This window comes from Theobroma cacao, chromosome 7, assembly GCF_000208745.1.
Source record: "Theobroma cacao cultivar B97-61/B2 chromosome 7, Criollo_cocoa_genome_V2, whole genome shotgun sequence".
NCBI classification, from domain to species: domain Eukaryota; kingdom Viridiplantae; phylum Streptophyta; class Magnoliopsida; order Malvales; family Malvaceae; genus Theobroma; species Theobroma cacao.
The window spans coordinates 7,808,806-7,822,480 of record NC_030856.1 but is presented as its reverse complement, the minus strand read 5'-3'; the positions used below and the strand labels follow the sequence as shown (position 1 = coordinate 7,822,480).

Genomic DNA, 13,675 nt, shown 5'->3' with positions numbered 1-13,675 from the left:
TACTTAGGGTTTCTAGCATCAAAATGGCGTAGTTTTGACAGTTCTTCTAAATTGCTGCATAAGCACCAAACACTGCCTTTTAAAATCAGAATGGATGGGTGGTAGACTTGGTTAAAGTTTAACTCATTTTTCATTAGGGCAAAGGTTCAAGTCACCCTTTCAACACAAATTTAAATTTCAAATATTTAGAATTTTATCAATAAATTAATGTTTAAAAATTACTCAATATAAAACATAATGGTATATTACTACATTTATTATATATATTAATGATGCAAATATTATGTAATATAATTTGAAATATATTAAAAAAATTGTATAATTGCTAATCAATATAATTTTATGAAAAATATGATAATAACTAATAAAACTAATAACTATACTCATATAACTAAAATTACTATGAGCTTACATATAAAACATATTAATATATATTTATGTAGGATATTTAAATATCTCACATACATACATATACATATATATATTAACTTATAAAGTTATATAAGTTAAAGAATATAACTTGTAATTTAATATTAATGCAATAAGTTTTTTCCTTTTAATAATGCAGGTTTATATCTATACTCTAATATAGCTATCATTCTAATTTGTATACATAGATATAATAAATTAATATATTTTAAATATATTAAATTAATAAGTTCATTATATATCTATCTTCTTAATTTATATATATTAACTAATTAATCCTAAAATATACATAAAGTATTAGTATTTTTTAAAAATTTCTTATTAGATCTTATCATGTGTTTTTTTAAAATTTAAATATTTATTATTTTCTTTTTATCAATTTTTTAATATTATAGAATCAATTAATTTGAAATTATTAATTTATAATTTATGATTCAATAAAGTTTAAAACAAGTAAAAAAATTAGCAAAATAAAACATCATTAAACTTTTAAATATTATAAACTTCACATATGAATATATTTGAGTTTAATAATATCAATTTTTTAATAAAGAATAATAAAAGTTATAAAAATTTAGAAATATTTAAAAAAAAATAAAAAATTATTATTACCAACGAAATTTTCCAACGAAATATTCCTTTGGAAAAATTCCATTGGGAATAACTTGTTCTAACTGAATTTCCGTTGGAAACTTCAACCGGGTTTTCAATATTTTTAATCCTAGAACTATCCGACGGATTTCCAACAGAAAATTTTCCGTTGTCTTAACTTCATTGTATAAAAATTTTCTATAAAAAATTTTCCAATGGATCACCTCAAAGTGTCTTAACTTCATTGTACATAATTTCACCATTTTTATAAATAAAAGGGAAAAAAATATGTGTAAAGATATTGCAAATAATTCTCCTCAAATTATAAAAACTAACATGTATCTAAGAATTCTAATATTCTTTATAAGTAATAATCCATATGCAATATATAGTTCATGACGAATATGATTTTGTTTTTAAATGAGATTGTATATATATATACAAGTAAACATTATACCACGATCAAATTATTAATTCTTAATACAACTATAACAAATGAAGAAGAATAAATTCATAAACTGTAGTTTTAGGGTTTTTTTTTTATTTTGGATTTTTAGTACGATCTTTTTTTTTGTTTTTTCTTATAATGTGTAATTTCTTTCCTTGATTCTATATTTTGTTAACTTTGTAATCTCTACATTATTTAATAAATTTCTTTTCACTTATAAAAAAAATCAACAAATTTATATAAAATCAAATTAATCCCAAATGACGGTATTCCAACTTGGGATTTAAAAGGATCAAAAGTTTTTATTGCCATTGAGATAAAGTCTCGTTGGGTTTTAAGGCTTTGTATGTTATTTATGTTGCCCGGGGTGAGGATCTTTTTGTAGCCTTCGTTGTCCATTTCTTGTGTAGTAGTGAGTGGATTGAGCTTCTTAATCTAATGTTTGCTGTCTCCATTTTATAGAAGTTACATTCCATTTAGAAATGAACAGCATCTATGAATATTCTCGGCAACATCTAATAATTACAAATTACAAAAACTTAAAAAGATTAAGAGTTACTGCTATTACATAAGCTGGAGATTTTTGAACGAGTAAAAGCTAGCCTACTTCACCTATGATAGCTCAAGGCATGCTGGCTTTGATAGGTTTCATTGTCTTGCCACTTGCACTCTTCTTTTACCACCTTGCTAGGCTTTTGATAGGCCTCTTCCATCGCTTCTTTCCAAAAGTCTTCATGAACCAATCATCTTTTCTCGTGATTGTGATGTTCCCTATGATCAATCCAACCACCATGCCAAAGCCATAACCAATCAACACTACTTTCCAACCAAAGTGGAAAATTGATACCCAGTCTTCTTCTTCTTTCGATGATGGAAGTGATGGAGTGTCAGAATCCTCACATTTTTTTGATAGTGAATTTCCACATAACCCCAAATTCCCATCAAATGAACTATTGTCAAATGTATCAAATTGTCGACCTTGTGGAATACGCCCTGTGAGATTGTTGTCAGAGACATTGAAAACTGCAAGGAAATTGAGCTGCGTTAGTTGCCAAGGGATTCTCCCGACCAATTTGTTGCAAGAAAGATCCAATGCTTCAAGGTTTGACAGGGATCCTATGACTGGTGGGATTTGGCCAACGAGAAGGTTATTGGGGAGATTGAGCAATTGAAGCCCTTTTAGATTCCCAACTGACTCCGAAATTTGACCTTGAAATCTATTACATGAAAGATCAATAACAATTAACACTTTTGAGACATGCGTAAACTCCATTTTTTTTTTAAAAAAAGTTGTTGTTCATTCCATAATAGAGGATACTAAAGGTTCACCTCTGGGAGACGACAATCATGATTAAAGTCTGTTACTCACCTATTTGGGGATAACAACCCTTAATCACAATAAAGCCAATCACAAAAGGAGCATCCAAATAGATCACATACACACAAACCAACAGACCCTCCCCAGAAAAAAAAAAAACAGTCCTTCTTGTACCTTTCCAAAGGAAAACCGAAGCAACTCCCACCACCCTAAAAAATTACTAGGTGGACAGGAACAAAAACTATACATAGTATTCCATAACAACTACTCCCTAACGACCTAACAGGATAATGGGGTAGCCACACAATACAAGCTTACCCCTTAGCCTACCTCATTCCCCAAGTGGCTGCAACAAAAAAGAACCCCTGGGCTGAAGCATACACAAATTGTGGGATCCCTTCAAGAGGAGAGCCATCAGCATCTTCAAAACATATATAGACCATATCCACCATTGACCCCCAGTTACAAAAAGCAGAAGCTTCAGTGTCACCCTATCCTTTTCATGTCTAGAAGCGAATCTTCAATCATCCTTTTAGTAGAAACACAAGAACTTAGCCACAGAACTTCCTCGACATCCACCACAATTCAAAAAACTTAGAACCCTCATAGTTACTATCAAGAATCACCAGACTCAACCGGAAAGCCAACCAAGACACGAGCTCAAACACCAGAAATTAATCATAGACATTCAACAACTCAACCTGACGCTACACACCTCCTTTAGATAAACTATCAGCTAGTTGATTAGTTTCTCTGTAGATGTGTTTGATATCCCATTTCCTTACCTCATTCTTCAACCTTTCAATGTGCAAAATCCACTTCCTAAGCCTTCAGGGAGCTTCAAAAGGGTTGTTAGTCCATTTGACAGCATTTTTTGAGTCACTTTCGATAATCAAAGAATGTGTGGCTCCCCATTTTGACCCTACGAAAGTTTAAAAAGCCTCCCTAATCGCTCTAACTTCAGCTGCACTAGCATCATCCACTCCTATCGCTTTTGAGAAAACAATTTTGATGTTCCCTTCATCATCTCTCATGATGCCTCCAATCCTTGCCTCCCCCGGGCAACCTTGAGCTGCCCCATCTACGTTGTATTTCATCTCCCCTTTGTGTGGTTTACTCCACTCTTCCGCAGTTCTGGTTCTCTCTTTTTTCTTAACCATCGCACCCTCAGCTGGAAATCTATACGTATCTAAAACCACACCATACTCAAGAGGCCACTTAGCTTGAGCCCACATGACAACTCTAATTTTAACAAGATCAAAAACCTGATCAGCATTCCAAGTGACTCCTCTAAAGATCGTATCGTTTCTATACAGCCACACAGACCATAAAATAGCAAAAAAAGCCATGCACCAGATTTTGACCTCTTCTTTCCCTTCCAAACCAGCATTCCAAGTATTAAATGAGTTAATTAAATCCTTTGGGATAACCCAGGTGACCCCCCATTCTCTGCACCATCTCATCCACACATACCAAACCTCAAGACAGTGGAGAAACAAGTGTCTTATCGATTTAGGTTCACTCTTGCAGAGTCCACACACCGCTCCTGCCTGGTCCATTAAGTTCCTTTTCACCAGCTCTTGCTTGACCGCGACCCTCTCGTGCATCACCTGCCAACAAAAGATCTCAATACGGTGAGGCACTAGGTTTTTCAAATATTTCTCCATGTCCTATCCTCCAAACAATCTTTTTGGAAAACCTGTTTACAGAAAGATCTGGCACTGTAAGCCCCTGTAGCCGAACCTTTCCATGCCACAGTATCTCTAAGATCCTTACACAGGTGGAACTCCTCAATGGTAGCTTTGCGCTCTTTCCACTGTAGTTTTTCCCACTCGAGAGGCCTCATTCTTAGTTCCACATCCCATGACCATCTATCGTTGACCCAAGTACCAAACTCACCAACACGACCTTCCTTATTTTTAGCAAAGGCGTACATTCTTGGGAAAAGATCTTTCAGCACTCCCTTCTCCACCCAACTATCACTCAAAAAACGTATGTTGCTTCCATCACCAATCACTATCTGTAAGTTAGATTTTATCTGCAAAAAATAGTCATTAGAGGGGGATAAGGGTTTGAGGATGTTAGACCACACTCGAGAAGTTCTCCTATTATTGTTTGGCTCAGGCAGTAAATTAGAAGGGTTCCCACCTACTTTCTCCACGATCACCTCTCTCCACAAACTATTCATCTCACTTCCAAACCTCCAAATCCACTTATTCAACAAAGCTCTGTTTTTTAATTCAAGACTAATGATATCCAGTCCCCCATTTTCCTTATAGTTATTCACCTTTTCCCACCCCACAAGGTGCAACTTACGTTTCTCCTCTGTACCTTCCCACAAAAATCTCCTCTCAATTTTCTCTAACTCTTTCACCACCCCTTTGGGAATTTGAAATAAGGACATGAAGAAGATGGGAAGGCTAGCTAAAACTGACCTTAGTAGGGTAACCCTACCTCCAATGGACAACACTTTTGATTTCCAGCCAGCTAAACGTGCCTCGAATTTTTCAATAACCGACTTCCAAGTTCTCACTGAGTGTTGATTAGCTCCCAATAGAAGTCCCAAATAAGTCGTTGGTAAATCACCCTCTTGACAAGCAATACTATCGACTCCCCTCGCCATTACTTGCTCCTCTAACCCAACCCCCATAAAACAGCTCTTGTGGAAATTGATTTTCAGCCCTGACACTACTTGTAAACACTTAAGCACTCTTTTAACATTTCGAAGGTTCTCCATCTCCGATCGACAGAAAATCATAGTATCATCTGCAAATTGGAGGTGTGAAATTGTCAATCCATTACTCCCAATTGGGACGCCCTGGCATAACCCAATCTCCTCCGCCTTACTCATCATCATGCTAAAGGCTTCAGCAGTTATGTTGAAGAGGAAAGGGGATAACGGACATCCCTGTCGTAACCCACGTCTCATTTTGAAAGGCTTTGTGGGCACCCCATTGACGAGAATAGACACTTTAGCATTCGAAATGCATCCACCTATCCATCTTCTCCATCTCACCCCAAACCCCATGTTAGTCATCATAAAGTTAAGGAATCTCCAATCAACACTGTCATAGGCCTTTTCGAAGTCGACTTTAAGAAGAAACCCCCCCTCATTACCCTTTTTAAGTGAGTCAATAACCTCGTTTGCAATGAGCGCAAACTCCATTATTATACCTTTGTTGGTAAATGTCATTGAGTAATTATAGAAATTGTGATATTTATAGACGAGATGATACACAAGTATGTTAGTGGCATGCATATACTTCAAGGGCTCCGCACTGAGACTTTTCATAGCATTCCATGTTTTCAAGCAATTTAAAGGCAAAACAACGGTGAACTCATTGTAGGAGAGATCAACGATATGCAACTTAGGAAATGCAAGACCAGACTCTGGAGTCCCAATTGCACAATGAAATTCATTAGAACGCAAAATGAGAACTTTCAAGTTTAGAAGAGTTCCCAACCAGGATGGGAAAGTGTCTTTGATTCGATTGTCCCCAAGATCAAGATACTGTAGCATCCTGCAACGGGTCAATGATCTTGGAACTTGTCCGTGAAACTTGTTACAGCCCAAGTTAATATACTGTAATTTGTTTCCGACTTTCCCAGTTTGTGGAATTGGCCCGTAAAACTTGTTGGCATGCAAATTCAATATCGACAAAGATTTGCTGAAGTTGGCCAAACATTGGGGGATCATGCCACTCAAATTATTGTAAGACAGATCAAGAACTTGAAGAGAGCTAACGTTGCATAACACGGGGGATTTCTCCTGTGAGTAAATTGTTGGAGACTAAATATACAATAGTGGAGAGTGGCGGAATTGGAAGTGAGCCCTGGAGCATGTTATTGCGGATGTCTAGAAGAACTAGGCTTGTCCAAGGAAGAATTAACGGAGACTCCTCGAAGCTAGTTAGAAAGTTATGCGAAAGTTTTATCAGGAGCAAAGTTTTTCTACTCATGTTCAATAGCCACTCTGGTATATGGCCATGAATGTGGCTGAAGGAAAGGTCTGGAGTCCTGAGTCCTTCTTGGTTGCGTAGAAAGTCTTCAAATTCTGTTACATTGCATGAAGCCAATCGTAATTTCCCAAGCTTGGGGAGAGTGGCGTTCGCACTAGATTTGGTGAGCACTGACAAATTATTGAAGGATAAAGTTAAAATCTCCAAATTTTTGAGCCCTAGTAATGATTCCATCTCCACTACACCACTCAAATTGTTCGAGGCCCTGTCGAAATACTGAAGGTTCTTGAGTTTTGAAATTGAGCTTGGAAGTTGGCCTTGTAATTCATTGAACCCAAGGTCTAGATATCTTAGTTGGGTCAAGTTTGTGAGCCAAATTTGGAAACAACCACTAAACGAACCTTCAGCCAGGTCCAACCTCTTCAGATGAATCAGTTTTTCGAAAGAGGAAGGGATCTCAGAAGTATGAAATTTATTGTGGCGAAGTGAGAGAAAAATCAGGTTGGTGAAGTTTGACAAAAAAGAAGATATCTCACCTGTGAAAGAATTATTTTCAAGGCCTAAATGAGTGAGCTTTGTGAGATTACTGAGTGAAGGGGGCACCGATCCTGCGAACTTGCAATGGCTAAGTGCCAGGAATTCCAAAGAATGAAGATTCGCAATTGAGGCAGGTACTTCACCAGAAAAACTTGTGTTCCAAATTGACAATACCTTAAGCTGACTGCTGAAGTAAAATTCTGGCAAATAACCAGCAAGATCCGTATTTTTGGACACCTCAAGGAGCTCAAGATTGGGTAGTTGGAAAATAGCTGCTGGGAATTTGCCAAACAATTTACAATTGTGGCAACTAAGAGATGTTGATGAGGACAAATTTGCCAAGACACTTGGTAGTGGAGAATATACGTCTACCAAAGAAAGATCAAGGTATGTCAAGCAGGTTAAATTCTGTACTAAGTTCTTCATATCAGGCCTTTTAAGTTCCAACAATCCTCCGTAAGGATTACCAGCAGCAAAATTAAGAGACAGGTCGAGAGTAGATAACTTGGAAAGCTTTTGAAATTGCAAATGGAATCTGACCAAAACATAAACAAAAAGAAAGGTTCAGATATGTTAACCTCGAAAGATTGCCCAATGCTGATGGTATCTCGGAGTAACTAAAGTTATTGAAAGCCAGGTTCAGCTTTTGAAGATGAACAAGACGAAACAGGCCACTGCTGGAATTGATAGAGCCATGAAGACAGCTTTTACTGAGGTTAAGGCTGATGACATGGCCAGTGATGTGATCACACTCGATGCCTTCCCATGAGCAGCAATCAGCACCTTGAAATTCCCATTGATCAACCTTGGGAAGAACACATCGATCAGCAGAAACATTCTTATAAGTGATAAAGCTTTCCTTGAATTGCAACAAGGCAAGACGCTCATCTCCATGGCAGAGTGACGCCCGTGCAGATAACAAGGAAAGAGTGAGTTGAGAAAGAGAGAGGAAGACATATGCTGAGAATAGCCACATAATGAATCTTCTTTGCTGGTTAATTTGCACTCTTTGAGATGGAGATCCAAGTTAAAGACAAATATTTATATTCTTGTACATAATGCTAGAAGTGTGTACCGCAATAATTTCTTAAACTGCAACCACTTCGATGTATATAGTCTTGCCCCATACTCAATGTTTCATGCATGCACGAATGCTTAGGTTGTGATTAAGGTCAACACTCATAGTTATTGCATTTGAATGTTTAGTTCATGATTTTTTTATTGAAAGAATAGATTTTGAATTTCTTTATCTCAATTTTAAAAAAAATATTCATATTTATTTATTATATAATTTAAATTGTATTATGTACACATAAAACATAAAAGATTGAATAAAAACTTAATGTTGTAATAAAGCATCCAAGTGCCGAAAATTAGCAGGATTATGTACGTTTTAATCAAAGAGTTTTGCCCCATTTTTCTTGCTGAGAAAATATAGCATTTCAAAGGAATCATCAAAACCTAAGAGGTGACAAAGGCGGCCATCCCCCGCAGCCCCTCAGGCCCTGTCTCTGTCACTGTCTCTGCCCATCAGCTCATGTGATGTCCCATTGGCTTGGCTTCAGGTTCCTCTTTAGACCTGTCCCTCAGATTCACGAGATTAGTGCTGAATAGGATTATTTTTTAGGTATAGATTCAGCTTGAGATAATAAAGTATTAATAGATATTTGTTTTTTTTATTTAACCTAATAAATTAGAAAGTGAACTCACATATAGCTTTTAAAAGTTTTAACCGTACCCCTGCCGATAGTCCCAATCGAGATCATAGTCGACTAGTTGTTACTTTGTCCTTTGCATTGGACCCCATTTACCCAAAGCAATTGAATGGGTGTAGGTGAACATAGTCATGGCCTTTTAATATACCAACATACTTTTGTGTGTTTTGCACTCTGTTCTAGCAATCTAAAACTCTAAGCATGATTAAGTTGTAAGTTGCACCCACTGTGGATAAATTCTACTTCAGTATTTCTAATCAATAAAAAAGAATTCTTTTGAGGCAGAATCTGACACTTATAAAAAATCCATTTTGAAAGCACCTGAATGTTATCCCATTCCAAATAGTAGACAAATGCTACTCACTTGGGACTGCAAAACTTGAAGATTTTTGTTTAAAGTACACTTTGTTCCCTCCCTCAAAAAAACTCTTTAAAAAAAAGTTCAACAAAATACAATGTTACTTTGACCTTTTACTCTACCTTTAACGCCCCAAAATTTATCTCTCTCTGTCTCTCTCACTCTCTCTCCTTACTGGCCGTAGGAGAAGGACTAGCTTCCTAAGCTTAGTTAGAGGAAAATGAGAGAATCCCATCTCTTTTTCACACTAATACTTCTTTTAGTTCCTTACACCCTTCATTTCCAAGCTCATGCTGCCCCTGCTGGTACCCTTTTCTTTTGTTTTTCTTAAATTTTTTTTTTTGATGATCTTGGATTCTATTCATCTTTTTGGTTTAATGGGTGTTTTTTTAATTTAATTTTTTCTATTTACTTGTTTCTGCTTTCAGTTAATGTTACATTTTTTTTTCTGTGCTTCTTTGCTTCATCTTTTGCACATGTTAGTGTAAAGCTGTTGGCTTTTAATTCTTTTGATCTAGAATTTGCTCAAATGGGCTTTCTTGTTGTTTTTAGTTAAACCCTTTTTCTGGGTCTTATTTGTTGGTTCTAACGTTTTACTCAAATGTAATGTGATTTACTTAGGGCCGTTGATAAAGCACTTCTCTTCTTTACTTAAATGGACCAGGTCTTCCACCAAAACCCCCCAATCAGGTAAACATATGATTTTTTCTAATGTTTAATTCTGTATTTTGTATGAATTTTAATATTTTAATGGGTTTCCATTTTTTACTTTTACAGATGGAAATGTTCTTCAATTTGAGAATGGATACTTAGTTGAGACTGTGGTTGAAGGCAATGAGATTGGAGTTGTTCCTTACAAAATTCGCGTATCTGAGGATGGCGAATTATTTGCTGTTGATGAAGTTAATAGTAACATTGTTAAGATTACTCCACCATTATCACAATGTATGTGTTCAATCTTTTTGAATGAGAGAAGTTTTTTTTGCTCAGTGAATATGAGAACTATAAATGTTTATTTTTCTCTATTTTTTTATGCTGTTTATTTAGTGAATCAAATAGGAACGTTTTATGCTAAGGGTTTGTGGAATTATTTGTTTTGATTTATTAATTTGGTGATAAATATGTGCTTTGTCTTATTTTTTATGATTACTGATTGCTGCAGATAGCCGGGGAAGATTGGTTGCTGGGTCATTTCAGGGTTACACAGGGCATGTGGATGGAAAGCCAAGTGAAGCTCGTTTCAATCATCCCAAAGGTGTAACCATGGATGATAAAGGAAATGTGTATGTTGCTGATACCATGAATCTTGCTATCAGAAAGATAGGAGATGCAGGTATATGCAGATAATGATGAAGGATATATTTAACTGAAAAAAATAAACTTAGAACTGAGGTTGAATTGTCTTCATAAAATTTGTTAATTGATAAAAATTCAAATAAAAGTCATCCATCTATGCAGATGTTAAACAGCGTTAAATAATGAAATGACTCTACTGTAGTGATATATCAGAACTATTGAAGCTGTGTCGATTGAAATCCTTTATTTTTGCTTTCATTATGGGGAAAAATAATGTAGCTTCATCGAAGTTGTCAGCCCCTATTGTAGATTAATTTCTAAGGGAAAAGGATGTTGAGTCTGGTAATTATTTGCAGGTGTCACAACTATTGCTGGAGGAAAATCAAATGTTGCGGGATATAGGGATGGACCCAGTGAGGATGCACAGTTCTCAAACGATTTTGATGTAGTGTATGTTCAGCCCACCTGTTCTTTGTTAGTTATTGATAGAGGAAATGCTGCCCTTCGGCAAATCTCCCTCAACCAAGACGATTGTGATTATCAGTATAGTTCTGTTTCTCCCACAGGTTGTACTCCTATCTATATGCATCACAATGTGCATAGCCTTTTTTACCTTCAATTCTTCTTGTTGCATAGTCAATTTTCTGTTACAGTACTGCCGCCCCTCCCCCCCCCCCCCTGCTAAAGAAAAACACCAATCTGATTATTTGAGAAATTAATTTTCTTATTGGTTAGATATTAGTTTACTCTCTTGAGCAACACTATAATGGATCTAATGTTTTTTCTTTTTGGTGAATGAATTGTATCATCAAGATGACCACATATAAGCCTACCTCTGAGAATAAAAGAATCAAACCATCCAGGAAGATTTCTAGCAGAACTTCAAAGTTGATAAAACAGGGAACAAGTCTGGCCCTTAAATTTGGAATATTGTTGCCCATAATCTGGGCTGGGACAGCCATTTTACTCAGGATAACCTATAGTGATAAGTGTGACAGTTGAAGTAAATCATAGCTACCTTATTAATATTTGTAGTACAGGCTTTTAGCCAGGATGAAATAAGTTCTTTTGAACAAGTGGTCATCTGGACAATTTTGACATTAACAATTGTGCATCTGTAGTCTTGTTACGTCAAAGTACTTACTGACTTTCACACTTTGGCCTTTTCGCAGATATCCTGATGGTTGTTGGTGCAGTCTTGGTTGGATATGCTACATGCTTGCTTCAGCAGGGATTTGGATCTTCTTTCTTCCCAAGAATGGTATAACTCTTACTTTTCATCTCAACAACGTAACATGACAATTATAACAACCTTGACAGCACTCTGACTGTTATTTATTTTTTCATCTCTTTTTGGTGAGCAAATTCAGTCTCATGAACTTTAAATTACTCTGCCACCCTTGCTGCGAAGATATATTCCATATTAATTTTCTCACACATGTACCAATAAGCTCTGCTGCTGTTTTAGTTGTGGCTTCAAGTTGTCTTTGTAGGGAAGTGTGCTAACAAGCACCATGTCTGCCTCATTGCTATATCTATCTCAGTATTGTTGTTGTTGATTTCCTTTATAATGGTATTGGGAGTTCAAAGCATCTTATACTTTGTTGCCCCAAAAGAATTTGTTTTTCATGGCCTTTAATTTGTTTTTCATGGATTGCTGCTCTATTGGCTTCATCTGATGTGTAAACTGTTGCAGCAGCAACCTACAGAGAGTGAATTCAAAGAACAACCAAGCAAGCAGAAGCCCACTCCTATTGTGGAAAGTGTGAAGGAGGAACCCGGGTGGCCATCTTTCGGCCAACTTGTCATGGATCTATCCAAGCTTGCACTCGAAGCAATGGCCACAATGTTCCTTTATTTTGTTCCCTCTCGTTTCCGATCAAGGGGCTCCAAGAAAGGTCTTACACCAATGAAGGATTCTCTTAGGATGCCTGAAGATGAAGCCCCACCTCCGTTAGTTCAAAGGCAGACCACTCCAGCTCCGGTGTCCGAAACCCGGCAGACACATACAACTAATACAAGTGATAAGCATTCAGAAATGAAGCCTTCAAAGATAATAAAATCAAGCAGCTTCAAGGATCCTTCTTTGTCTAGCAAGCATCGTTCCTCCAAACGACAAGAATTTGCAGAATTCTATGGGTCAGCTGAGGTTCCTCCTTACAGCAGGTCTAAGATCCAGAAAGAAAGAACGAGACATCGCCAACGTGATAAAATAGGAGAGGTGGTTTTTGGAACAGCTGGGACAGATCAAAAACCTGTGGAGACCAAGCCAGTGGTCTATGATAACTCAAAGTTTGACCATTACAATATGAGGAGCAAGTATGGATCCAGTGATTCATTCCGTTTCTGAACTAATTACAACAATTGATGACAAGCTTGTCCAGCTGCTGATTTTCACCCTCCTTTCTTGAATCTACACTATCCATCTTGAATATGGATCACCATATTTCTTCTTAAGCTAGTCTGTAACTGAATCAGATATGTATTAACAGGAATTTGTACCTTTCAAGCGTGAGAATAGCGACCTAGCACAGGTTATTTCTTGGCCAGATGCTGTAACATATGCAAGGTTCTATAATCCCTGCATAACCGATTAATATGAAGCATTGTGTCAACTTGCTATGGCATTTGGGAGGAAACTGATCATATGTTAAAAGCTTAGTTGTTAAGAAAGCCATTGCTATGCGGATGATATATGTTGTGTATACTTGTTTTTGTGTCAATGCAGTCAACCCTGCAGAAGCAAATATCAATGAACTTGCCAAAGTATTCTTAAAATGCATTACCAATAATTTTACTGCAAACAGCAATCCCACTCCTGTAGAGTGAATTGAGCTTTTATAATTCTTGAGGGTCCTGGAGGCCTTTGGAGCATAAGTGGGTGCAGTGGAATCAACAATCCCACTCCACCACAAGGCATTAACAACAGCTTTACACACTACTAAAACCTTCACCAGAAAAACCTCTTTGGGTTTTAGTAGGTTTGTTTAGATAACCAAAACAATTAAAGAGAGAGAGAGAGAG

The 13,675-nt window shown here is 36.5% G+C and overlaps 2 protein-coding genes across 3 annotated transcripts; one reads left to right on the top strand and one right to left on the bottom strand.

Moving 5' to 3' along the window:
- On the bottom strand, positions 2,038 to 3,238 carry LOC18594330 (receptor-like protein 12). The gene is made up of 2 exons (XM_018124313.1): positions 3,117 to 3,238; positions 2,038 to 2,685 (listed from the first exon to the last, which is right to left on the bottom strand). The coding sequence occupies exons 1-2, from the start codon at positions 3,236 to 3,238 to the stop codon at positions 2,145 to 2,147; spliced, it is 663 nt and encodes a 220-aa protein (XP_017979802.1). The 3' UTR covers positions 2,038 to 2,144.
- LOC18594332 lies at positions 9,438 to 13,356 on the top strand. 2 transcript variants are annotated; one of them, XM_018124875.1, is made up of 7 exons: positions 9,438 to 9,660; positions 9,977 to 10,045; positions 10,133 to 10,300; positions 10,518 to 10,688; positions 11,008 to 11,217; positions 11,824 to 11,912; positions 12,348 to 13,356. In XM_018124875.1, the coding sequence occupies exons 1-7, from the start codon at positions 9,576 to 9,578 to the stop codon at positions 12,999 to 13,001; spliced, it is 1,446 nt and encodes a 481-aa protein (XP_017980364.1). In that variant the 5' UTR covers positions 9,438 to 9,575; the 3' UTR covers positions 13,002 to 13,356. The 2 variants fall into 2 exon arrangements, with proteins under 2 accessions (XP_017980364.1, XP_017980365.1); XM_018124876.1 differs by having other exon boundaries at positions 9,441 to 9,660; positions 12,351 to 13,356.

Excerpts from the sequence above, each read along its gene's own strand:
- LOC18594332 (XM_018124875.1), top strand. The coding sequence starts at position 9,576 with ATGAGAGAATCCCATCTCTTTTTCACACTAATACTTCTTTTAGTTCCT. Across the intron at positions 9,661-9,976 it reads AGCTCATGCTGCCCCTGCTG|GGCCGTTGATAAAGCACTTC; the intron begins GTACCCTTTTCT and ends TGATTTACTTAG. Across the intron at positions 10,689-11,007 it reads CAGAAAGATAGGAGATGCAG|GTGTCACAACTATTGCTGGA; the intron begins GTATATGCAGAT and ends AATTATTTGCAG.
- LOC18594330 (XM_018124313.1), bottom strand. The coding sequence starts at position 3,238 with ATGGTGGATATGGTCTATATATGTTTTGAAGATGCTGATGGCTCTCCT. Across the intron at positions 2,686-3,116 it reads GCAGCCACTTGGGGAATGAG|ATTTCAAGGTCAAATTTCGG; the intron begins GTAGGCTAAGGG and ends TTCATGTAATAG.